The 27505-nt window shown below is 37.6% G+C and overlaps 2 protein-coding genes across 3 annotated transcripts in view; one reads left to right on the top strand and one right to left on the bottom strand.

Annotated features, from left to right (window-relative positions):
• ccdc191 (coiled-coil domain containing 191) overlaps positions 1 to 708 on the top strand; it is a 55626-nt gene extending 54918 nt beyond the window's left edge. The window contains exons 16-17 of the mRNA XM_052014453.1: positions 249 to 403; positions 502 to 708. Coding sequence (XP_051870413.1) covers positions 249 to 403; positions 502 to 634 — 288 coding nt within the window. The 3' untranslated portion in view covers positions 635 to 708. The remainder of the gene's footprint in view (positions 1 to 248; positions 404 to 501) is intronic.
• A 134-nt stretch (positions 709 to 842) lies between these two features.
• On the bottom strand, positions 843 to 27168 carry zdhhc23b (zinc finger DHHC-type palmitoyltransferase 23b). Of its 2 annotated transcripts, none has more exons than XM_052015082.1 (5): positions 26942 to 27168; positions 19171 to 19328; positions 14157 to 14855; positions 13045 to 13212; positions 843 to 6003 (listed from the first exon to the last, which is right to left on the bottom strand). In XM_052015082.1, exons 2-5 carry the CDS (start codon positions 19305 to 19307, stop codon positions 5736 to 5738), a joined length of 1272 nt encoding a protein of 423 aa, XP_051871042.1. In that variant the 5' UTR covers positions 19308 to 19328; positions 26942 to 27168; the 3' UTR covers positions 843 to 5735. The 2 variants fall into 2 exon arrangements, with proteins under 2 accessions (XP_051871042.1, XP_051871043.1); XM_052015083.1 differs by having other exon boundaries at positions 13045 to 13125.
• Positions 27169 to 27505: the final 337 nt, after the last annotated feature.

Here is a 27505-nt window from a genome sequence, read left to right as displayed (position 1 = left end):
CTTACTTATTACATTTTATGTCTAAGTGAGAGGGTGTTGAATCTTTGAAATTCACATCCCATTAGAGCTGGGAAGGTTAAGGCATTGTATGCAAAAGAGATTTTTCAGATTTTAGAAGGAATCAAGGGAACTCCAATGTTAGATCAGGAAAAGACCAACCATAAATCTTGTTGAGTTACACAGTTGATTGGATCCTATATCTTGTACTCCTCCTCCCTCCCTTTAATTGCTATGGCATTTTAATACAGTACAAGGAATATACCAACATTATGGAAGAGGGAGCAAATCAACACTATCTGACAGTTCTAAGAAGATCCATGTTTACTGCCTGGTGTGATTATGTAATGATAGAAAAGACTACATCGTGGGAAAAGGAAAGAATTGGAACAGAACATAATCAGAGGTATTGGCCACTTTTTTCCATTCACAGTCCATTCGTATTACTAAAATACCTTCATTTAAATCTTATATTTGTGAAACTATTGTATTTCTTACCTTCAGGAGGATAGTCAAGTCAGCTTTCATAGCTTGGAAGACCTTGCCAATGCTCATCAGGGAGGAGAAGAGAAAGGAAGAATATATTAAAGAGCTCAGGAAGAAAGTTGCTGAAATACTTCCTGATTTTCTGACATAAAACATTAACTATCTTAAAATTCTGCATGGGGAGAAAAAACATCTCACCCTTCCACCCTTATTGGACACAATGAATGCCCAAAGAATTTCCCTTCTGCAAGAAAGGGAGGCAAGCCAGTCAAGCCCTCGTTATGTATTTTGTAAATAAATTGTGATTTAATTAGCAAAATACAACTTTTAAACATTAGTCTCTTTATTGGTGTAATTTTTTAAACATTTTAGCTTAAGGACAATTAAATTCTTGAGAAACAACTTTTGCATTTTGATCTTTGGCTATATGAAATTAAACACACACCCACAAACTAAACTGGAATCATTCAGCTTGTCCATACTGTTATTTCTGAATACATTCATGATTGTACCTAAGATACCATAACTTCAACAGCAGTTCTATATGTATATGACACAGTATTCCCTTCTCCACTACACACATCCTTGAAGCACTTCTCATGGCATCTCATTTCACAAGGCTACAAATATTCACTGTTTAAGAAATAAGTATTTTTAAGCATGTAAAAGAACAATATGTAATTGGTATTCAAAGACAATTTACTTACTTTCTTTTAAAATGTTATACACCAACCCTTTCCATAATGTGAGAAGCCAATCATTGGTTACTTATTCTCCCTTAAAGGGATTCACAGTCTAATTAAAACTATCCTAATATTTTTATAAACACCATCAGCCAACTACTTTGTTATAAAGAGCATCAGAAACTCATGTTAACATCTGTAATCAAAACTTTAGAAAAAGCAAACATGATTTGTAAACTATTCTTAAAGTTTTTTTTTTAAATTGTGTAACTCTTTAGCCAAAAATGCTCAAATCATTGCTTCTGTACCACTATTTACACAAACTTGATTATTTTGCCTATTGGTTATTGAATGGATGGATTGGGAAGCAATATGTCAAGCCTCCTTGCAAAAGCAGGAAAACTTGAAAATAGCTTTAGAGTTGGTAAAATATACTTTAACTAGGCTTCTCCAAGTTGAAGGATATTGGGTATACAGCTTTGATGGAACATATTATAACAGAATAATACATACCACAAATTGGTTATGTCTCAGAGTAAAATAAATGCACTTTTGAGCCTTCAGTATTAAGCAATTCACAATCTTAAATTAGCGCTTCAATGAAATGCCATGAAATTTGCAAATACTAATGATTAGAAGCACATTAAATCTCCTATATCTATAAATAAATAAAAATTACAACCATTTATGCTAACCTTCATCAAGATACCAAGCAGCTTGCCAATAGATATTATCAAATTAGTCATAGTTCTCTGATTTGGCATCTGTAATGGTTACCACAAATTTGCAACACAAGTTATTTTCATATGCTAATTACAACAAAATCCACTAAGATGATACAAATAGGTTTTTTTTAAACTTACTTTTAAAATCATGACTATTTTTTGCATGGGGTTTTATGAACTGACATTTAACTCTCCTTTTGAGAGGAGAATTCTGTAGGCTCAACCCACTGTCGTTTTTAATGAATCTATTTATTTCAGTGGTGGGAGGGGGTGGGGGAGTAAAATTCATTTAATTTAAGTCTAGAGAACAGTTTATGGGAGTAAATTTTTGATTCATGAACGTATTTGAGGTTGCAAAGATGGTCCATACTGCATTAAAATGCAATGCAAGGGGCAAGAAACAATGTTACACTGCTTATTAACTATAAATACTTGAATTTAACAAACTAGCAAACATTAAAGTCTGCTCTTCTATTCTGAACATTTAAAATTATCACATCTGTAACAGTTATTTTGCACAATATGTTGATATACTAGAAATAAATTCAAAATTCTTCACAAAATATACACACATGCATATCACAGTGCAAATTTGATTACATAGCCCTTTGTTAATTCTGTTGAAAGCACTACAAATTTCTAAGAATCTCAAGACAATTATATTCTCATACAATGACTTAAACACATCAATAAATACCATCTAAGTCCACTGTCAACATTTTGTTTTATATGTACAGGAATTCTCTCATGCTAGGATACTTGTCTAACATAGTTACCATTGAAGTAAAATAAAGATTTTCATTGCCTTGAAATTTTGAAGATAAATGTTTCAAGATTTTTTTTTACAGCAGATATTCAATATCTTCAATATTTTTTCTTCCTTTCTCTTCCATCCCTCATGGGATTCCTCACTTCCACAGACCACAGTTGGACCTCAGTGACCTCACCCAAATGGTCATTCATCACAAGCCCAGTCACCTGCAGGTTCCAACATGTACAGTTCTTGCAAAGGGTTGGTTGAGATCAGGAAGAGAAATTTTGGCTGATTTCTCCCTCTGGATCACAGATGCTAAGGTGAACAGTGGCAACCTCAACTCACCAAATTTACAGCAGGCCAGGGATAGCACCTGCACACTCACTTTATCATCTTTGCTAGATGAGCCACAGTGAAAAATATTTTAACCAAAGTAAATAAAGCCTAACAAATGTCAATGCACAATATATTTCTTCTTAAATAATTATTTAAAGAGCTCCACACAATATAGATGTGGAGAGTTGTATTAGAGATCTCCAGTTACTAAGTGAGAAAAATCTATAACACAAGTTGAAACTGAATACAAGGTATATGACACACCAGACTAACGCAGTCTAGTTTTATGTTTGGAAATGTCTAACTTTTAGCAAAAAATGAGTTAAAAAACTATGTGGCAACTTATTAAAACTAATTATGAAAAAAAACTTATGAATTTTATCCAGTTAAACTATTATAGCAGGACAACTACAAAGAAAATGAGTTATCATATTTTAGGTAAAGCATCCTCAACAAATAAATACAGAAAAAGATATAACTGCACTAACAGCTTTAACATCTTTCTGGCAAGGCCACAACTTGGCATTTAAAGCAATATACTGTAAATAATATACGTCAAATATTTTCACCTGAGAAATAACCACTGCTCACAAAAAATTGACAGTAATTGTGCCACTGCAATACCATCTTCCCGTCATGTGGACTAATTCTCATTTCAGAGATTTATGGTATATTAGAAAGCATTGCAAACCTTGGGGGGGGAAAAGAAGAGGAAGAAATTGCATTGATAATTTTAGCACTTTAGTGCATTTTATTTTGGCAAAGTCTTTTTCTGGCTTTAGTCCTGTGCTTTAACATCAGAATAGCTTGTTTCACTGATATCAACACAATGCACAAAAGGAAGGTGAACCAAGTATATAAGATAAATGGTAATTAACATTTAGAAAATCAGAAAAGCTTGGAATAACTATTACTTATTCACAAACTAAATTTGGATTTTTTTTAAACCTTTGCAGTATTTAAATTATCACTTTGGTTTAAGATTTTGCAAGTATTAAAGGCCTATATTAATGGAATTTTAACCCACATTTGATCAGTAACCACAACTGGATCACACCCACATACAGAGTTGCAATGGAAAACCTCAAGCTACTTCTACAATATAACTGCACAACAAACACATTGTGTTCTCCCTTTTAAAAGTGAACATTTTAAAGTGTTCTCTTTAAGCTATTTATAACAGTTTCTGAAAGTTACAATTTTTTTCAGAGCTAGCAACAAAAATTAGTGAAACTAGAATTTAAAAGTGTGACTATATGCCTCAATATTAAGTCTCAAATACTTTAATATTCAGTGTTTTGTGAATATAACTGATTTAAAATATGTACACAAATACACTCATGATAAAAATGCTACAAACTACTTAACTGTAAACAATGGCTATTCTTTCCTTTGACTTTAAAAATCTATAAATTATCCTATGCTTTTATGCAAATATTGGTACAAATTCAGTATTGATGGTATAATACCTAATACAAAATGCTGGAAACATTCAGCTGGTCAGGCAGCATCCATCAAGAGAGAAGCAGAGTTAACTACTTCAGGTTGATAACTTTTCATCAAACTCTCATTGACTTCACATTATCTTTCACTTTCACCAGACGTTCTGTTTTTATTTCAGATTTTCAGCACATGCCTTGTTATGTTCATTTAACTAATCCCACAAAATGAAATCATAGAAAACTAAGATTCAATATTCGAATCCTGTGTAACTTAAAAAATAACATCATGTAAAAACCTTCAGTCAACACAGTTATTGCACAGCTTCTGAAAATGAAGCAGGCCTTACAAAGTAAGCAGCTCAGTTGCTGCAAAATCAAGCCCACCAACTAGTTCAACACAGTAGGTAAACAAGGCACCACCTTACAACATACTCATTAAGGGTACATCAGGGGAAGTCAAATGCTAAGTTACAAAAGATGGTGCTGCGGATAAGTTACTGGATTGCCAGCCAGAATTCTTGACCGCTCCTCCAGGGAGACATAATGGAATCCTACCATGGTGGTTGGGAAATTAAAATGATTAATTAAACAATAGTTACAGTTACCATGAAACTACCAGATTGTCATAAAACCTATTTGGTTCACTAATGTCCTTCATGGAAGAAAACCTGCCTCCCTTCTCCAGTTTGGCCTACACATCATTCGAGACCCACCAATGTGATTGACTCTGAACTTTCTCCACAATCTAGGGTAGTTAGGGATGGGTGACAAATGCTTGCCTTGCCAGCCATGTTCACATTCTGGGAATAAATTTCAAAAACCCATATTTATTTTCACCAATAGCATATTTTATCCTTTACTCATCCCCATATTTTATCCTTAATCATAATACTTACAATCATTTTCCTTATCCCACACATCATCCTAAAGTCTTACCAGCAACTAGATATTTCTGAAAATTCTTGCTGGGTTCCCCCAAACAAGTCACCTACTCTGGTTAAAGTAAAAATAGCTTGTTACATAGGCAGTAAAAGATGCATCAACTGGGATATTATTGTTACAAAAAAATTGGATTTGTGGATAAACAATACCCTAAACATTGAAACCAAATTCCTCCTCATAGAAATGCACTAAGCAAAATGTTCAAAACTCAGTGTGCAGAGAATTGAGACATTATTTTCTACTCATTTGCCATTGATTTATTTCAAAGACTACCATTTCATTCAGGTAGATTAAAAAAAGAATCAGACACATATTGGGTCATAAATGTGGACCTACGACTCAACAACTCAATTCAAATAATATAGAAACATTACACTAAATCTTCAAATCCTGGCTCTGGAGGATTAGATTGAAGTTGAAGGAATTCTTTCCAGTTGTTAATGAGCCCTCGGTTGTATTCATCAGTTTTTATGATTAGCCCACAGAGATATTTGTCTCCAGTTTTGTCTCTCAAAGCAAAGCGTGTTTCTCGCTCTGTGATGTTGTAACTGATGTTGATGAGTTGGATGAGGAAGAGATAACCCATTCCTGCAGTGACTATTGTGCAGTACCAGACACAGGTGAATGCCAGTGCAGTACTGTGAAATAGATAAAACAGAATTCACAACATTGCAAATATAATGCATCAACATACTCATAGCAGCAAGGTTAATTACTGCAACAGTTTAGAAATCATTTACCCACAGAAAAATGCAGGTAAATATCAAAGGAGAAACCTGCAAATATTGTTGTAACACAGGTTGTATATATTCCAGAATGTAGGCACAATACTTCAATATTTATGAATTTCACAAACAAGAACATTTTTAAACACTGAGAATATTTCCCATCAGTTCAAAAAATGTTTCTCTGTGAATAACATCACTATTTCTGACATTGTACTCGTCTCACCTTTCTTCCCTATATTTAACTTGTCCATATCTTTTTTGAAGTCTATGGCCTCTTCACAGGTCATTTTCCCACCTGGGCAGTCATTATGAGAAAACCTTGGTTACATTTAGCACCTTTATGTAAGCCATTAACAATAATGCGTAATTGAGGTCCCAGCACACACCCTTCGATAACTCCCAGATAGCAGCCTACCTACTCTTTTTTTCCTTTAACTAATACACTATCCATGCAAATGTATTACCTCAAGCTCTTATCTGGGGTGACAACCTTTCTTGTGGCACCTTTTCAATTCCTCTCAAGACTCCAAATTCACAACAGCCAGTCTTACCCTCTATCTATTCTCCAACTTATGTTCTCAAACAAAAATATGCTCCATTTATACCAGGAGTTAAAACAAGTGATGTGAATCTATTTCCATTTAGTTTTAGAGTACTGGGAATTGAAGTTAAATTTTAAGAATCCCATCAAATTGTACTGTGCTTTTCATTTTTCTTCAGTTTGCTTATGGGGGCATCAACTTCAACTGTAGATCACGGCAAAGGTTAAACAAACAATATGCGTGAATGAATGTATTAGAAAGGAGAAGACAGAGCAGGTTGTTGGGTAACTGTAATTCAGACTTGTTCAACTGGAACATGTTACAAGCTATACACTGAGGGTTTACTGGCTAAAGTTTCATATTACAGCACAGTAGGTGATTGCAGGACAGATGGCCAAAGCTCGGTCAAAGGGGTGGCTTTTAAGGAGTCACAAGGTGGAGGCAGACGTGGTTGGGGAAGGAATTCCAGCTCCCCAGCTAGCAAAAGTGCAGTGATTAAAATCAAGGATTCACCAGTGAGGAGCAGAGAAATCTTGAAGTTGACAATATGATTGGCAGCAATAGAGATGCCAAGAAGGGATTTGAACACAAGGACAAGTGGTTCTTAAACTAAGGTACTGTTTGACATGGTGTGAATATACAATCAGAGAGCACAGATGTGGTGATTGGACAGGATTTGGGTGAGAGTTAAGGTAGAAAGTAAAGCTGGCAGAATCTCATGAGCTGGTCATCACACAACACTCCACGACTGATTGTGAATTTGATCACTGAAATAATCAAGTTTGGATGTAACATTGGTGGGAGTTGAGGCATGTTTGGAGCAGGGCAAGTTAACAGTGTTGCGTGATCATAAGCTCACCTCTGTCAAAAACACCAAAGTTAATGAACAAATGAACACTTGCATCTTACATCACCTTTGATGCCCTTGAGATATCCTGTAACACTTTAAAACCAATCAAATGCCTTTAAAGAGTAGCCATTATGGAAGAAACAGCATTGCATGATCCCACCAACAGCAATGAAACAATGACCAGGTAATCTGTTTTGGTGATGTTAACTGAGGAATGAGTATAGGCCAGGTTACAGCGTAAACTCTAACTGCTATTCTTTAAAATATTGCCATGAGATTGTTTACACTCATCTGAGAGCAGATGGGTTGTAGATCCAATGCCTTGTCTGAAAGGTGGCACGTCCAGCTGTACAAAATGCCTTAACGTCAGTCAGTATCATTAGGAGAGATTTCTCATCCAATATTGGATCTGAAATGAGCAATAACTCAGGAGTCTGAAGGGGTCAAGAGAGATCATGGTAAAGCTGGAGGTTGCCAGTGACATGTGGGAACTGTTGCTATGTTTTTGGAGGACGTAAGCAGCGAGGGCCAAGGACCGAGGATAAAGAAGCTGATCTATATCATCTGTCGGGATATCAATCCACTTGTTTGGCTGTTCTCAGGCAGGAAATATCTGCACATATTTACATAAGTCTTACTCCTTTTGCATGGGGAGACATGGTCTTCAGATTTAACAATGACTTTGCATTTTAACCAATAAAAAGAAAACTATCCCCTACTCAAAGCAAGCATAACCTGGATTGATTAAACAACATAAGCATATCACTTATCACACATGCAAGTAGAATAATAAGAATGAGTTATCCTGACTCCTATAAACCTGTTTCTAGTCAGTGATATTAACAAGCACACAAGCAACAGTTCCCAAATGTCCCTCTAAATGCCAAAACGTCTCAAACTCAAGGATGACTCAGCCTACATTTTAGATGCTACACCTTGACATCTCAGTTTGGGAGATCAGTGGACTTGAGCATAGCTCTACTGTGGAATCTATAGCCAGCCACAGAATCCACAGCATCCCAATATAACTTGCCATTTGCCTACCCAAGCAAGAGGTCTCTCAAAAAGAGTAGGCAGTCTGCAGGCCCTTTATCCAGTCATGTAATCAGTTCATCAATTAAGTTTGTAAAGCAGAATATCAAAGCAATAAAGACAAAAACATCAGTCACAGTGAAAGTTCACAGCAAAAGACTTAAAAATAAAACTAGCTTTTGAAAAAACTAAAATGCCAGGCAGCACTCACTGATGGGAAGTGATGAGAAATGTTAAGGCACTAACAGCAATGACAGTAACATTACTCATTTGTGTGATCCATCTCCATTATATTTTAATATCACAGAAAACATTTATATAAAGAGCCTCAGTGAAAAACCATGTACCAAAACTAATTATTGCTAATTTAAATACTGGAGGAATTCTAAAGCAATCACTAACATTCTTTTTAAGGGCTGACGGTTTGGGAAATTCAAGCAGGAGAGAGTTCAGTGGAAAACAGTATCAATGGAGCGATCAGCTTTTTGAAATTTACTATGGAATTTTAAAAATTGATGGAAAATGACTAAACTGATTTGTTGAAAGTATAGGCATTATCTACTGGTGTATTTTTATTGGATGGAAGTGCACCATATGTGGAATATTCTAACCCCTAGTAAATAAACTGAATGAAATCTTTTGATGACAAAGATCTATGTGAAATGTAACAAGGAGGTTAAAAAGGCAGCTTCCCTGGAAGGATGGTGTTGGGGTGGGTTGGAGAGGGTGTTGGGAGAAAGGGAGCAGCTGAGTGCTGCAACACCACGCTGGAACTCCAGTCCCATGGTGAAGGAGCTGCATTGTCAGAGGCGTCTAACTTTTGGATGAGATATAAAACCTACCGGTAGCTTTGGGCAAGTGTTAATCATCCTGATGTTCTATTTAAAGTTCAGCTAAGTTCTTCCAGTGTCCTGGACCCTCATCTCAGGTCTAAAACAGTTTATCTGGTCATTGATATCACTGTGCTTTGTAGTCAGGGTTTTTCGGAGTGTACTGGAGAGGTTCAGTACCCTCTGCATATAGCAGTGTAATGATGCTAATGTGATTTATCAATAAAACAGCAGTAGTACATAATGCTCAAGCTGAGAAAATAAGCACCGAATCTGGGGATATTTTAATATCCTCACTCAGGTCCATTGACTTTTATCTTGCAGCAGAAGAACTGCAGAGGTCAGGAGACAACTCCATGTAGTGTCAGGAGCTGAAATCACATCCACTGTGACTTTGTGAGGACCACAGAGGGATACATGGACGTTGTGAGACGGGGACTGTTCTCACATGTTCTTGGAGTATGCCAGTTAACTCTGAACCTCAATTCAACACAAACAATTAATGGTTGGCATTTTGTGGCCAATTTAAGCATAGGCATCTTAAGTGAAATGGAAATGTGGTAATAAAAAAATCAAATTTTCTGGTGCTTTACGGCATCCAATTTTAGCAGTTTCCTCCAGAGTTGACCACAAACAGCATCTTTAAATGCTCAACACATTTTGAATAGAAACAGGTACCACTATTGTTTGATGGTGTTCCGTTTCTCATTTCTTAGATCTCTTTTCGGATTGAGCCTCCAGCAACCAGTTTAAATGCCACTATGGTCCAAGAACATGCCACTCTGTTTCCTCCAAGAATAATCCCCATCTCACAAATCCTATCTTGTAAATGCTAAAAATCCTCCAGTACTGCAAAATGCTGGAAGAATAACATAGAAGTCTTTTGTCTTTCATTAGTGATGGAAAATGTGCTATCACTGCAACAAGCTATGATAAGGCAAGTTTAAAATCTCTCTACTTTTCACAGATTTTGCTTTGAACTATCTTCGACTTATATTTAGAGGTGTTATTTTGGGAAGGCTGCATCAGTTTTTGTCAGCTTACTAGGCTGGCAATGCTTGATTATATATAATTACATTTTTCAGCCTACTTTACCACATAGAATAGTAGTTAATGATCTTGTAGTCTACCCAGGTTATAAATACTCTTAAACCAGAGTACGAATTTTTCGAAGGTCGAAAAGAAAATAAAACAATACACAAAAATAATTTCAACATTGATGTAGGGTTAGAGTGGTGAACTGTTTAAGATGAGTCCTGTGACAACCCGACGCTAATTTAGCAGATATGAAGGGCTATTTTCCCACACCCAAGATAAGAAGTGAGAGTACTTCACTAAGGAAGGAACATAATATTGGAACAATATCATTTTACCTCATTATGTCTTAAAAGTATTTCCAGCAGGCACAGAACAGCACAGCAGATTAGAACAGTGGTTTATCATTGCCAAGTCTGCAGTTTATCCCCCTTCCCCCAACCCAAATCAGGTTATGTTCTGTTCAAATTTCTCTTCGGTGTGTAACAGCAATGTGAGAATTCAGTTCTTTGCTGGCATATGCTTACATCACAAATCCATTTGCTACCACTTAGCAATCTAGGCAGAGATAAGGCAGGCATTTGTGGGAACTGGAAATGGTACATCAAATGGATAAAAACCCTATTCTTAGCGCTGACAACATCCATTTTGCTCAGTACAAAATAAAATCACTAATGCAACCAAAAATATAAAAGTGTTCAAATTAGCTGGTATTAAAACAGTACAAGACAATTATGCAGAAGGATGTTTAAAAAATGGAATTTGCCTTGATGTAATCTATGTCTATTTAGAATACAAGTTTCTCTTTTTATTGCCATTTCTATCTCATCTTTCACCTTTCTCTGCTCTTCTACAGTCCTGTTTGAACTACAACTGCACAGGAACCTGTAACTCATCAGTGCAACAATTCCCAGAAACGTAGGCTGTACTGACCACTGAGAGATGCAATGGAGCCCAATCCCGCTGCTCCCATTCTCCACTCTCTGCAGTGACAGCTATAAGATGATCAAATTACGATCAGAAACGCTGGAAAACTTCTCCCTGCCTAACCCAGAAACACAGTAATTACAAGTCAAAAACATCTAGTAATTGAATGTTAAGGTAATGGAGGTTCTGACTACTCATAGCAATGACAATCAATCAATCAACTCAGTAGCAGACTAGACAAGGAAAAAAAATTAACAACGATGCTTTTTGAACCATAGGCCTACCTGAAATTAGCCAAAATAAGATTTTCTTAAAGAAGCCCATCTAATTTGCATTTCAATTAATCTACATTTTCTGTTTCCACCATCTCCTACAGGCGATAGTTCCAACGATTTACTGTTTACTCAGCTGAATGTGGAGGCCAATTGTAGTGGCCAAAGGGAGATTGGTTAATTCAGCAATCAACCCAAGATCATTCGAATTTCTGTTATTCAGCTGCTCACTGAACCAGGCAGCATCTCCTCCCTCTGAAGCCCTCGAAAGCACACGTCATTCCCCAACTGAAAGGACAGTTCAAGAGTAACACTATTGCTTGAGTCGCATTTCCTCACCACAGAAAAGCTAGATTGGGATTGGAAGATCTGTGCAGTTATTAACACACAACTGACTGTCTTTACGTCAGTATCTTTCTGGTTTAAAATTATTTATTCAAGGTATTTTCTCTTGATGATATTCATACACATTTCTAAGACGCACTATGAAAACAGTCATTAAAATTTGCCAAGACAGGGAGGACTGGGAACCTAAGAGAGTCAAGTTCTAACTAGCAGTCGTGACAGAACTGACCAGGGTGAATGAACTTTATTGTGGCTGATTACAGAGTATTGCACATAAAACTCAGAAGCAAATAGACTCCACATAAGTTTCTAAAGCTCTCAACAAGCCACCTGAAGGTAACAGAGCAGTGACAAAACTCTCCTTGTCTACTCAACATGAGACAATAAGTGAGGCGGACAGAGGCCTGTTTCCCTACCAGAGAAGCCACATTGAGAGGCTGCATGTAATTTGGTGAAGTTTTAATTGTATTGTGTACAGTTCTGGCCACTGCATCACAAGGGAGTGATCAGTCCAAGTGGCACTGTAGAGAAGCACATCAGGGCTGACCTCTTGTCACTTGTGTTCAGATGGGCTGCAAACCTCCGATAAAGAGGGAGCCTTGTGTTTAAAATTTTTAAAAAAAGAGCTCCAAGGAAAATCTATCAAAGGAAACTTTATAGAAAAGTACAAAATATTTAGTAGGATAAAATAAATAAGGAACAATACTTTTAGATGCATCATAACAGCACATAAAGATGATATGGGCTCAAAGGCATGATGGGCAAGTTTTGGACAGAAGCCAGAATGTGTTCCTTCACACAAAAAATGATTAGCTCAAGAAGATCATTAATAGCTAGAATGGCCTGTCAGGTGGGGAGGCTGGGCTAGTGGATCCAACAAAGTTAAACCAAAACTAGGTGTTGTAATGTGGAAAACAAGTGGGTTCTTATTCTGGAAGAATAACATCAAATGGGTTGAAGTCCCTCCATCATATGAACCCAACAGCTATCACTATAATCTTGTGAAAAAAATGTAGAACAGTTTACATATTCCATGTTGTTTATAAATTTAAGAGTTTCTATCCAAATTATTTCTGTTAAATGAAGAGAACTGTAGAAGAGATGGTCCCTTTTCTTACCTGTGTTCTTTGTAGACTCCAGGACAATAGAATAAAGCTGTGAAAATGCTTTGTCCCCTGCATATAGTGCTCAGTGTCAGACTAATTCCATACAGGGAGGTGAGGAGGAAAAGAAATAGGGTCAGAATAAATGCACGGTGATTGCCTTGACCTACACAACTGTTAATCCTGGAAACAAAACAAGATAAATAAATAAAAATGGTTTTGAGTCAAACTGCATGCAATCCAAGCTGAACTGATTTCTCCCAAACTATAAATGACAAATGTTATACAGGAATGCTTACCACAAAGAAACTGGGATTAACTGAAAATGCTGGTGAAAGAAAAAGAATCACACACCAGGAGTCCCAACAAAACACAATCCGACCAGACTACCTTAATTAACTACTCACACACATGCCTAATTCTGCTCTAGATGAAACTGTAAATGAGTTTGCAAGTTTAACATCCAACTATTAAACTAAGAAACTCAAGATGCAAAACATTACAGCAGGAAACTAAAACTGTGGGAAATGCAGTATTTGCATTGACTTCACTTTTCAGCTCAGTAATGTCCAATTTAAATTTCCTGAGACTAAGCAACAATCCCAGACTTTTACAAGGGCTACACAATTTCATGAGATGGTATCAGGGCAGGAAAGGATGATGTTGTTCTCAAATTTCCACTCCACACGGCTTCACCTTGCAACATAAAAGTGATAGTTCATTCAAATGGTGGTCAATAGTGTGGAATATAGCCAGCCTTGTCAACCTTTACCCTAAGATGTAATGTGAGAGAGTGAAGCAAAATAAACTTCCAAAGTGTTGCCTGCTTAAAGGTGAGAATGGCTTAACTCTGCAGCAGGCTGTTTAGCTGAAAAAAAATCACTAACAAAGGATCCTTCCAGAAACACTGCTAATTACACAAATCTCTTATAAAATTAAATCTGGTGATACTTATTCCTTGGGTTTCTCTTCCCCCACCCCACCATTCATATCATCCTTCAAAGACACTCTCTCACTTACAGCAGCCCTTGTTAACTTGCCTTTAGTCATTCCACATCCACTTCAATATATGGCAGACCAAAATGAGCTTAATCCCAAACTCTGTATCTAATCAGTATTGCACATACCAAACACAGTGATGGTCCAGCCTTTGTACACAAGATGCACATATTCGGCAATGCCCTGAACGAGGTGGTCTTAAAATCTTGCATACTGTACACCAGTTCTTTTTGAATTCATTTTGACCCATTTGCAGCTTGCCATTATGACCACAATGATTCAACTTTGAGGATGCATCCCAGCCTACAGGCTGAATTTCGCGTGTGCCATTCACATTGTGCAATGAAATGCTACTTCTCTGAGCACCTTTGATTGGAGAACTTCCATTGTCTGTTCTGAGGTAGCCTGGGTCCTTCTTCGTTTGTGCTAAACTCATTAGTGTCAGGACCAAACCACTTGTGAGCACAGTTAAGTGCACAAAGCTTATGGTTCCTCTAGACATTATTTCAGTCAGAAATAGATAGTACATGTAACCCAGGGAAAAGAGACCTAGACTTAGAAAAAATAGCGTGTGCCCTTTCTTCTGGTGAGTGACGTAATAGTACCAGAGCACCAATATCGGCAAGGATGTCAAAATGATAAGTGCCAAGAAGAAGTGAAGGGCTGCAATATGAAGGAAGATCGGGAGGAAAACAAGAGGCGGTAGAATTGTGACATCAATCTTCTTGGCACCAGTGCCCAACAACCACGGGATCCGCAGACGATCGGAAATTGTGTCTGATACTCGTTCGATATTCTGTGAACTGATGGATTTACCTTTCAAACACCTGAAAATGAAGCAAAGTACTGGAGTTATTCAAAAGCTTTTTGTTTCCCCTAATATGAAAGGGCTTAAACCACCTTAAAGTGAAAAATTCAATTGTCACAAAATGCAATGGAAGCTCGTCCTTCAAAGCTGATAGAACTATCTGGAAAATGATGGATAATAATGAGGAATCAAGAAGTTGCACTTTTTAATGGATTTTATAGGCTATTTCGTTTATAACTAAGCATGAACAAATTATTGCTTTGAGTAGAAATTTGACATAGCCTGGAGATCTCCTTGGACTACTGTACAAAAAGTAAAGAGCACTCTCACGCAAAGTGGTTTTCAAAATAAAACATTAATATTTTTGAGGTACAAATAGTTAAACAGACTATTTTATGTCTACTGCAGTTGTAACTGCTTAATCTGAAAATAACTAAACAAGCTTAGATAACACGTTGCATTGGCCGGATTCTGTGGTTGTTATGGACCTGTCACTATTCATTGTTATTACATTATCAACTGACAGAAATGGCTGCAGTACCCAGATGTGCAGTTAAATATGGAATATTCTTAAGTTTATACCAGTGATTCCCTTGTGCTCCACAGGGAATGCTGATTTTTGCAATATTCACCACAGGAGTCAGAAATCAATGATGTGAAGAGAATTTAGGGTATTTATAATGTTCCTGATGTTAAAAAAAAAGTCCAAAAATATCAATGTAAATTTTGTAGTCATAATAAATGCAATATCACCCTCTCTCCCCCACCAACTTCCTTTCAAACCAGTTTACCCTGACATCTGTTAGGAAATACATTACATGGGTCTCCAGATCCTAGGTACAAGGGATGCAATCTGACTCCTAATTTTGGAATTCCCCAACTACGCGATACTTTCCCACTCTTCTCCAACTGCGCCTCTCCCCCTCCATCCCCAAATCAGATAACCTGCTGCACCAAGATGCCAGAGTTCACATTCTCACTATCCTTCTAGTCTGTCATCACCTCATCCATAGCAAGTGCATTATCCTCACTGGATGGGATTAGTTTCTGTGGGTTTGCATCCTCCATCTCAATCAGGTTCCTTCTTTCACCTTTCACCATCTTTCACACCAAACTCATTCAGATCCCTAAGTTTTCTACTGTGACTGAACAAACTGTCCAGGTATTCTCCCCCACCCTCAGTTGTGTATCAGAGTATCTTCCACTCAGTGTCCAGTTCTATGACTCTGAACCAGATATGGCATCATCTACCGCAGATGTGTCTGTTCAGGAGTCAGCTCCCAGATTCTTCAGCTTAGACACACAAGTTGACTTCCATAACTTAAACTTTGTTGTTTGGATTTTACTTTTGAATCTGTTTAAATAAGACTGGGATTTTCTTGCAGATTTGAGATTGATTAGATACTGTATTTAGGCACCGTATTTAGGGATTCAATGCAATATATGCAAAGATATTATTTCCTCTGCTGGAAGAATTTATATCATAATCATAAAGTAAGAACCAGGCTATTCAGAAGTGAAATCAGAATCCATTGTTTTCCATACATTGGCAGTGAAAATCAGGAACTCATTCCCTAAAAGGGAGAGAATCCCACATCAATTGAAACTGCAAATGATGGCAGGTAAATGGAGTTGAAGTACAGGTCAGCCATGGTCCAAAGGCGAAATACACTGAAAGGAATAGAGCAACTCTATTCCTATTACAATACTAGGTTTTAAAGGTTTTACAGCAGGAGAGAATTCTCTGCTAAACTAGAACTAAAAATCCAAAAGCAATATTCTCTTACAAATTTTATCCACCAGAAACAGAGGAAGCAAAAGCATTAGTATTTTGCGTCCCACAAGTCCAATGTCACACATTTGCCTGTGATTGAAAGTACATGAGACAAGGACTGCTGGTAAATAAACTTTTAAAGCAAAAGTTCCATGTGCTAAACTCAAAGGCAGCTTGCTAGTAATCCTTCAGAAAGTTGGACACACTTAATATAGGCTCCACACAAAGTATTTGAAGAAGATTTGCAATTTGCAATAACTGTAGGAGTTAAACTTGAACAATTTACAAACCTTCCCTCAAAGGAAAGCTGTCATGTAAATCAAAGGCAAGAAATTTCACAGGCATTTTTAAACCAGGCATATGCAACAAAGCCATGAGGAAGACAGGAGACTGAATTATCCACATAGATTGCCACTAATGCGTGAAAACAACTTAATGGTCATTACTTATTAAAATGTAAATGTGATCAGCATACTTAAAGGAAACATGCTAATGTATTTTTAATACAAATACACTCTCTGATATAGTAACATTTGAGAAAGATCTTACAAGCAAGATCAATATTCATATAAACCATCTGGTTTCCTGGAATTTTACTTCACATACGTTGCTAATTGAAATTATATGAAAATAAAGTTGGTAATCCAATTTGAACAGTGACTTCTTAATGGATTTGGCAATGCAGTACAATAGGATCCAATTCTTCTAGTTACATCATTTTGCACTGAAAACAATTGCCATAGACAATATAAAATGCTAAGCTTTTATATCATAAGAAAGAGCAACATTTTAAATTACATTTTAAAAGCTAATGATTCTGCAGGTCAGTCTAACCTGATTTTTCTTCTGTCTGGCTTTTCAATTTCTTTAGCTAAAGATCCAATTTACAAAGTGGAAAGTGGAGTGTGGTACTTTGCAGCAACAATGATGCCATTAGATCCTTCTGTATCAGGCAACACTCAATCACAACTGATCTAAATATCTTCAAAGAGTATACGTTCCATCTCAATACAGGATTTTCATCATTCCGTCCATCTTGTAAGGATTTTAGGGCTGTGTTAGATTTTAAAACTGACTTTTAAAGCAAAACTGATTAACAGAAGTTTAAGAAGAAAACCCACAGGCTGCAGGTGCTGCAGAATTATTCTTATGTACAAAAACTAGACAAGCAATTTGCAGGGAGGGGATTGCACAGCTCATTATTTAAAAGTCACGCAGAGGATCGATTATCTCACGCCCATCATGGTAGGTGTGGCATGGTGGGGCAGAGGACCTGTTCCCATGCTGTACTATTCTATATTCTATCAGACTTATTAACAGGACAGTCAGGGACATTAAACATTTCATCGTGTTGCAATGCAAACCAACATTCATACCCATTGTACAGGGAATAACGCGGGCACAATTTGAGTTGTCTGAGGAGAATATGTCCTAGATTCATGAAGGACAAAAACAAGTTCACAGCTGAAAGCTAAAAATCCAAGAAATCAGTTCTTGCAATTAGAAATTACCTAGAGATAAAGGCATGTTAAAACAAGTTAGCCTGCCCACAAGAGAGACAACATATTTTTTATTAGTATTCCCCCAAGTTTGTGTAAAAATTGAGATGAACTCCACCGATTTCCTTCAACTGTAGCTTTACAGTATTTTGCCATCCGTGAAATAAAGCATGTTGTCAATTTGTACATACCCTTCCTCAATTGCACGTTCCAATGTGCCCTTCAAAATACTGAAGGAGAACTCGCAAAGGTAAACGGAGAAGACGCAATATCCAGTTTGCAAACGGGCACAATCATTATACTCTGGGTTACCCTACCACATAATTAACTATCAGAAAACATGAGTACTCTGTTCAATGTACACCATTCACCCCACTTACGTGCAATAATCGATATGTTATACCAAAGAAAATGCCCAAGGGTGATGTGAAGCCTATAACTTCATTAACACTAAATGCAAGAGGAAGGTTCCATCAATTCCAAGAATGCTTAAATTCTAGAAATTATTCAGTCTTATAGCTTGAGAATGATATCCTGTTTAAACTACTCTTCTTCTGGAATGGAATAATGTTATTGCTGCTGGTTGCGAGCTGAATGCAATTATCACTGCATAACAAGATGATAATTTGACATTAAAACATGATGCCACATCTCCTAGATTGTTCCAAGGGCTGTCCCTAGGCATACGCTTGTACTTCAGATGCCTTAACATAATAACAGAACGATAAATTTTCAGCAAGGAAATCTCAGTTTAAATTTTAGAACAGGCATTTTTCAAAAAGGGAATTGGTCATTTGTACTGTGTTGTCATGTGCCTGTACTTTTCAAATTAAATAACTTAAGTTACCTACCCAAAGCAAAGACTGTTAATTTTAAGTCGACTTAATTCTGAATTCATAGGCAGAGCAGAGCAAGTTAACAAAAATTTGCAGTAGTTATGATCCACAGCAGCTTTTAGACCTATCATCAGGAATCAGTGAGAGGAATAAATCTGCTTGCTTTGGCAAAGTATTATCCACCAGCTAATAATGAAAGACCAACACAGCAAGATTATCTCTGACCTGTCACAGGCCTCATCCAGATCCTCACAGTCACAGCAACTGGCCAGTATGTGAGTTTTCTCTCCATGGCGGTTAATGTACTCACAACAGCAAAGACTGCCATCCTCATCAGATATCTTAGAACATTTCTTCTTCATGATGTTTTTTCTCTCACAAACCTAAAGTTACAAAAACAACATAAATAGAGTTAAGAAATCCATAATGACTAGTTCCCACTCTATGTTGTTACCATATTTGGGTACAAAACAATTTGATTCTGTTCCTTCAGCAGTTTTTGTTTGCATAGTACATATTAGTTTTTCTTTTGTTTCAAACTATGTTAACCCATTGTCATTGAATAACAAACATGAATTAATGTTTTTCCAAGTCATAAGACATACAGGATACTTCCTATGCTGTAAATTGCCTGGATGCATAAAATTGAGATCTAGCACAGCTCTTAAATTTGAGTCAGAGTATTCCTTGACATTCTCAAGTTACCTCCCTAGATGAGGTATTGGATCAGGCAGGAAACATGGTCTTTATTACACTGGTCTTGGCAGAGTTAGATGTTCCTTGTTATTTAGAAAAGCAGCAGATTGCTGGGTTCTCCTCGACATTGATCAATCCTACATCTGTGAGGCTTTATATGGGGGAGCAGGATGCTGCCTAATACATTCTCATTATACAATTCTATCCCATGTACCATGTCTCAACGTACTGGTATAGAAACAGATGTCAAATCATAGAGCACAGTAATGGGTCATTTTGGCCCACCTCACCCATGCCAACTGTGACACCTATCCATGCTAATATTTGCCTGCATTAGGCCTGTATCCCTCTACTACACCTTTCCTATCCAAGCACCTGTCCAAATGCCTTTTAAATGTCATAAAAGAAGTAACTTTAGATAAAGTAAAACTATCCACTTTTGCTATGGCCTCCCTCTTTTCTTAGAGTATATCGTTCTGAAAGTGTCATGAAATAGGGTCTTGGACGATCACAGCAATATAAGTGGGGGGAGGGGGGATAGATATAAGAGCACAAGTGGTCTGACTATATTCAAAATAATGTTACCATAATACCACAGCAAAGGGTAAATAATTATTCATTGTTCCTCATCCATATTCAATATCCAATCTGAAATCTGACTATGCAAAATAACCATCCACACTTGACCAAATATGGCACAGCTGGAGTTCTCCACAAAGCAAAATTACTACATACCTATAATAGATTAACTCATGATGGTGACATTTTCCAAATCTAGCTGAAAATCTCCAATTACACACCTCATAAAACTACCAAGCACAGTATCAAAAACTGCCCACAGTAATTTTTCAAATAGTGTACAAAACTTACCCATCTGGTTTGGCACAGAGAAAACTAACCAGTCCGACGAGGAGCTAAAAGATATGAAGTGTCTTCCACTGAATTTGGTAGAAAATGCAAGACATTTGGCTCAAGTATTCTGAATGTTTCACTGTCTTTACACAGACCTCAGTTAATGCTATAATATTTACTTTGACAATTACTGTACAAACACAGACATTAACCTGCTCCACCATTGCCCACTGGTTTAAGTAATCAAATACCATACACAAAACAAATGCAAATAGCACAACTTTTAAATTTACAAATGATACTAAATTGGGGGCAGGAAAATAGTCAATACAGAGGAAGTCTGCAACAAGTTACAGGAGGACACTGGATAAATATAAACTGGCAACTAATTGGCAAATTAAATTCAATACATATTTACGAATTAGTACATTGTGGGAGGAAAATAGCAGTTACTTATTACTTGGAAAGGTGCAAGTCTAGGTAGGGTAGAGGAGCAATGGCATATTGAGTATAAACATGCCAATCACATGCCAATAAACATAGCAAGGCCATTAAAAATGCTGGACAAGTGTGAGGGTTTATTTCTGGAGAGATAAAATTGAAAAGTAGGGAAGTTATACTAAACCTACAACAAGAACACTGCTTACAGTTCTGGTTGCCGTAATATAAAAACAATAGAGGGGCAGAAAAGATTTATAAAAACAAAACTGAACATGTGAGGACAAGAATGAACAATTGGAGTCTCTTTTCACTTGAGAAAAGATTGCTGAAGGTGACCTAAGGGAGATCTTTAAAATGGTGAGAGATTTTCATAACGTGAATAAAGACAATATTTCCACTTCACGTGAAGAGCATAACTAGAGGCCATAATTACAATAAATCCAATAGGGAATTTAGAAGAAATTTCTTTACTTGTGGAGCCATACATCATGGAAACAGGCCCTTCAGCCCAACTGGTCCATGCCAACCAAGATTCCCATCTAAACTAATCCCATTTGCCCATGTTTGGCCCACATCCCTCCAAACTTTTCCTGTCCATGTACCTGTCCAAGTACCGAGTGGTATGAATGTAGAACATACTGCTGCAGAGAGCAGATGATGCAAGTACTATAGATGCAATTACGGGGAATTTGGACAAGCATAACAGGGAGAATGGATTAGAGGGCTGTGCAGAAAGGTTTAGAAAAGATGAGAGGAGGCTTAAAGAGAACATAAATGTCAGTCTACTTCTGTGCAATATAAACTATATAAGCAATCATATCATAGCAGTCTGACAGAAAAAGTTAGGCTGATATGAAATATATGATTAAGACTTTGTTTTAATGGTTTAAACCCATAACTTGAATTCATTTCCTGTCGACTGCTAGTCAGCATCAGAATCAGAATTTTTATCACTGACATAAATGACGTGAAATTTGTAAAGACATAAATTACTGTAAATTACAAAATAAATAAATAGTGCAAAAAGGAACAATGACTATATGTAATCTAAAACACATAGAATTAATTAAAGTGTGATCATTTTTAGTGCCATTTGCCCAATGTTTCATGATGATTCTGACAGCATTAATCACTGTTCAATCATTAGGTCTGTTGCAAGAAGAATTAATTTACTTATGGCCATTAGGGCTCTACTTCCAGTCTCTGTAACACAATAATATTTGTTTAGAACCTTAATATTATATGTGTACAGTAAGAGGATGATATGCTGTTCCAAAAATCACAGTTCATTCAGGACACACTTCGGTCAAACACAAATAGGTAATTTTAGATTGTAACTTAAATTAGCAATGCTGGACGAAGGAGGTTACATGTGTAGAATTCACAAACACAAATCCCATGGATCCAACAACATGCTATCAAAATTTATTTATAACTGTCCACTCAATAAATCAAATCTTACATAGGGTTGTTTGACAAAAACAAATAGGCTTTTGACAACTTTATCTTGAATAATACTTCCTGCAATTTTTATTTTGGGAATCATGTTTAAAAAAAGCTGTCAAATTATACCTACTCCACATATCCTTTGATACTTCCACCTTTCTGAAAAGTTACACATTCTTTAACAAGCCAAACTTAGAAGTTACAAAGTAATCTTCCAACAACTTAACAAAAACGAGAGTTATGCAATAACTGGAACATTATTGGTTAGACAACAGTTTGGCGAATAAAGCAAATACCTTATCCTCAAAAAGAATAGAATTGTTACATTAACTAAAATACTACTCAGAGCTATCTACATCTTATAGAATGTAGACCAAAAACGAATGCAGAAGTTTCCAGAATATCAGGAAAAGGCCGAGTTCCCAAAATTAAAAATAACAAGAAGAGCTTATGTACATCATAATAAAGTTACACTTGTGTTAAAAACAATACTGTTTTTGGTGGACATATGAACAAACCCAGCTGGCATCAGAATATTCACTTTTACCTATCCAAATCTCCCTCATCCTCTCCACAACCTAAAACTAATCTGTTTTCTCTCTTTCCTAGTTCTAACAATGGGGTTTTGATTTGAATATTAACCGTCTCACTTTTCATAGATGTTTGCCTGACCTGTTGTCTATTTCCAGCATTTTCAGTTTTTATTCCAGCTGATAGACGATGTTCCCCCCCCCCTTACATATCTGGTCTAAATATAGATACCAGAATGATCCTAAATGATAGCCAAGCTGCAAGCTAGCTAGTTGGACTAAACAGCTTGCCAAGAGCAAAATGAACAAAACTGAAGAATTATGCTCCAAATGGGGAAATTACCATCACTATATTCATCAGTTCTGATATCTATTGGTTTCTGAATGACCCTCCAAATGCAGTGAAATTCCATGTGAACAAAGATGAAAAGCATTCTACCCTTGAGTTCCAAGATCAAATTAATCCTTTAAACGTTTAAGTAAGTAGCCTCGTGCTGTCAGATGTTTGATACTAAGCCAGATGAACTCTCAGAAGTTCAAAAAAGATATGTCTTGATGACCGGATACAAATGCCATCACTGCAAGGTGAAGCCAGCCAAGAATTTACAATGGAGCCTGGCTTGCAGCGAAGCATACACACTACACATTTTAAAATAACATAAAACAAGTACACTTCACAATGGTTCAGATATGGATATTTATTTATTAGTCAACATATACATCGAAACACAGTGAAATGTGTCTATTTGCGTTACTGAGAATGTTCTGGGAGCAGCCCGCAAGTGTGGCCTCTCTTCCGGCACCAACATAGCATGTCTATAACTTCCTAACCCATACGTCTTTGGAATGTGGGAGGAAACCCACGCAGACACACGGAGAGAACATACAAACTCCTTACAGACAGCAGCGGAATTGAACACTGGCCGCTGGCGCTGTAATAGCGTTATGCTAACCGCTACAGGACCATGGGGAACAGTACACAAAATGGAATACCATAGAACCACAGAACAATACAGCACAATACAGGCCCTTCGGCCCACCATGTTGTGTTGACCTTCAAACCACACCTAAGACTATCTAACCCCTTCCTCCCACATATCCCCCTATTTTAAATTCCTCCATATGCTTATCTAACAATCGCTTGAACTTGACCAACATATCAGCCTCCACCACCGCCCCAGACAGTGCCTTCCATGCACCAACCACTCTCTGGGTGAAAAGCCTCCCTCTGACATCTCCCTTGAACTTCCCACCCATTACCTTAAAGCCATGCCCTCTTGTATTAAGTACAAAAGAGTATTCCTTTGAGTAGTGTACTCCATGTACCTATGACAAATGTTTCTTTCCTTCCCCACTTTAATTTCCAATTTCAATCTCTGACGTTTAATTTCCCACTTTTCAATGACATATTGGCCGTCCCCGGGTTATGAATGTCTGACCTATGGACACACCTACATACAAACAAGGTCCCATAATATTAAATTCAAAAGTATGATATATGTACACACATCCGTTCCTACGAATAGCAGAACTAGTTTCCCTTCTCTCCACTTTTAGTAGTTTTTCTTTCTTATCAGTCTTAAGTGTTTTGGATGCCATTTGTTACAATACTGCGGATGTAAGATTACCATACCAAGTGATTCTTGTGTATTTTCCAATTTATGGACAAAATCAACTCAAGGACCTCCACTCGTTGTCTGGGGATGGCTGGTATATTTTCCAAATCCAAGATAAAATCAAATCCTACTTTTGCAGCACTCTCTTTGAACTTCTGCATCCACAGATGCAACACTAGCACATACTGAACAGTGCAGAAAACTGCCTACATATGATTTGTCTACAACAAGTTGGGCAAATTACATTTAGCTAATTACTATCCAATCAGTCAACTCTCAAACATTGGCACAGTAATGCAAGAGGTTGTTGACAATGCTGTTGAGGAGCACTTACTGACCCACTCACCATTGCCAAGATTGGGTTTCATCAGGACTACCTGGCTCCAGACCTCATCACTGCCTTGGTCCAAAAATGGATCAAAGAGCTAAATTACAAAGGTGAATTACGCAGAGTGACTGCCTTGACATCAAGGGGACATTTAATTGAGTGTGGCATCAAAAGGCTCTGCAACAAGTGAAATCAAATGGGCATCAACGGAAAACACACCAATAGTGGAGTCGTACTTCACACAAAGGAAGGCTGTTGTTTCTGAGGGTCATTCATCCCTGGCCAGAACTTCACTGCCGGATTCAAGCATCCATAATCTCATGCTCTTAATGCCTACTAAACAAAGAAATCCACTGATTTTTATGACTAAAGTGGGTTCATTGTTGATTCCATGATGAAACTCCATGGTGCAAAATTAAAACGAATCATGGTGGAGTGCATACTGTTAGATCACCATTAACCCTCATGAATAGCAAATTCACCAGTGAAAGTAATGCAGAAAACATCTGTTCTAATGCAGGAGGCACTGCAGTAAAAGATACAAAAAGACTTGATGATGGCTATCCCAGTATGTGGTCCATACTTTCACAACAGATCACCACAGATGCTGCCCGACCCAGTGAGTTCTTCCAGCAGTTTACTTCTTGCTCCAGATTCCAACTTCTGCAGCTGCTTGCGTCTCCCACCTATCAACAAATGTTGCTTCCATGCCCTTATTTCTGCCAATAACCTCGTGTCTTATCTTGGAAAATACCTTCTGCAAGTCCAAACAAACAATCAACAGCAAGTCCTGGACAATATTCAGGCCTAAGCTGGAATGTAGCAATTTAGATTCACAATGACTTTCTCTAATAAGAGAGAACACATCTCCTTGCCATTCAATGCCATTATTTTTACATGTTCTTTCACCATCAAAACCCTGGAAAGTCAGTATTCCAGATACAGACTTACCATTGCCCTGTTCAATTAATTTATCCATTATTTTCTTTAATTTAAACCCATAGTTCTGCACCTTGCTTTAATTTTTTTGGTTTCTTTACATTGCTGTAGCAAGAATGGCATTTCCTTCCTCTCTGCTGTTAATGACACCAATTGCTTTGGGCATACCTATAATCCACACTAACCTCCACAAAAGCTACAAGCTGCTCAACTGTATTACAAAACGTAGTTGCTTGACTCTTTAAAAATGTAATGAATTCCAGTAACAAATATATAACATCACGTTGTAATGCACACTTCAACGTTAGCTTCCCTGTACATTGCTGTAACCTCTCCTGTAAATAGCCATTTCCTATCTGTAACTATATCAAAAGCTTTTAATATGCAGGAACCTCTTAACATATCGCCTACATCATTTATTTCCTGATACACTACTGCCAAAAAAAAATGCTGCTAAGCGTTTGATATCACCCTCCATGGGCTTGTATCAGGTCCTTTTTGTGTTTCCCTCTCACACTGAACCACCCAGGTCAAAATATTCCAAGTATTTTATATTAATCGGATAGTGATTCACTGCATGGATATAATTAAATCTTACAAGTTTACCAAAATCATTTTCACTGTATAAGGATTTAGGAAAATCCAACTGATTTTTTGTTCCCTAACTCTCTACCATCATTTATTGTCCCCGCGTCTATTATTTTAAAAGTACTGTACTTCCAAAGGAAACAAAAATCCGGCTGTTCTGAAGACATCACTCGAGTATTTAGTTATTACAACTGTAAGGAAGGAGGTGCAGAAATCCCTCTGACCCAACGGTACCGTTTTACGTTTCCCCTTTTACTGTTAACATCCGTCACAAAACAATCGCCTGCACCTTTTAAACGACATAGAGGTGGATACACGAGGTAGGTAACAATTACAAATCTGCACAGTCATCATACAGCACTTACATACTGCCCAAAAACCAATGCCTATCATAATGCCTACACAAACTAGAGTGGGAAATGCTCTGTACAAATTAGGTTACGATAAATCGTCAGCTGCCACTCGGTGAACTTGATTCCGTGCAGGGCGTTTAAGTTGTAGCACTGTTAAAACGCTGCACATAATGCCAATGCACGCTTCTGCACACCGAGTGAAGGTACCTGTAGCCAGCCGGCTCCCTCTCCTCTGCTCTGCGACCTTCACTCACTCTTTCCGAAGGCTCGCAGCATCGGGCAACAGGTCCCACTCACTTCCGCGTCTCACTACCGTGTTGCGCTCCACGCAGCGCCGGGGCACCTTCTCGCCCCGCGCGTCCCCGACTCGCGCGCTCCCTGCCGTTCACGCGCGCCCCCAACCCGCACGGAACCCGGGGAGCGGCGCGCGCCCGGCCCCGCCAGCCTTGGCACCTCCCCATGGCGCGCTTTCCGCCGCTTCCTTGTGCGTTCGGTGACGTGGCAATGGCCGCACCCGCTCGGCCGCTAGGAGCCCAGATCTGTGCCCCTGTTTATAAGTTTCCCATTCATTTTATTAATGTGTTTCATTTAAAGTTCAAAATAGAGGGAAGGCAACTGGAATGTTGCAAAATTGCACTTTCTTTGATTGTTTTATATGACATTCTGGTTTCTGACCCCTGAAAAGACGATTATCAAAATCATAAATTATTTTTTTCGACTTTGACTCATTGCAATAAACTATCCTTCCCCACCTATCTACAGCCCGAAGCA

The sequence above is a fragment of the Pristis pectinata genome, chromosome 4 (assembly GCF_009764475.1).
Source record: "Pristis pectinata isolate sPriPec2 chromosome 4, sPriPec2.1.pri, whole genome shotgun sequence".
NCBI lineage: Eukaryota > Metazoa > Chordata > Chondrichthyes > Rhinopristiformes > Pristidae > Pristis > Pristis pectinata.
Note: the sequence above shows the minus strand (reverse complement) of the source record. Positions and strands in the feature narration are given on the sequence as shown.

Coding starts and splice junctions, on each gene's coding strand:
- zdhhc23b (XM_052015082.1), bottom strand. CDS start 19,307: ATGAAGAAGAAATGTTCTAAGATATCTGATGAGGATGGCAGTCTTTGC. Junction 14,856..19,170: donor CTGGATGAGGCCTGTGACAG/GTCAGAGATAAT, acceptor CTTCATTTTCAG/GTGTTTGAAAGGTAAATCCA. Junction 13,213..14,156: donor CTGGACCATCACTGTGTTTG/GTATGTGCAATA, acceptor TTTTGTTTCCAG/GATTAACAGTTGTGTAGGTC.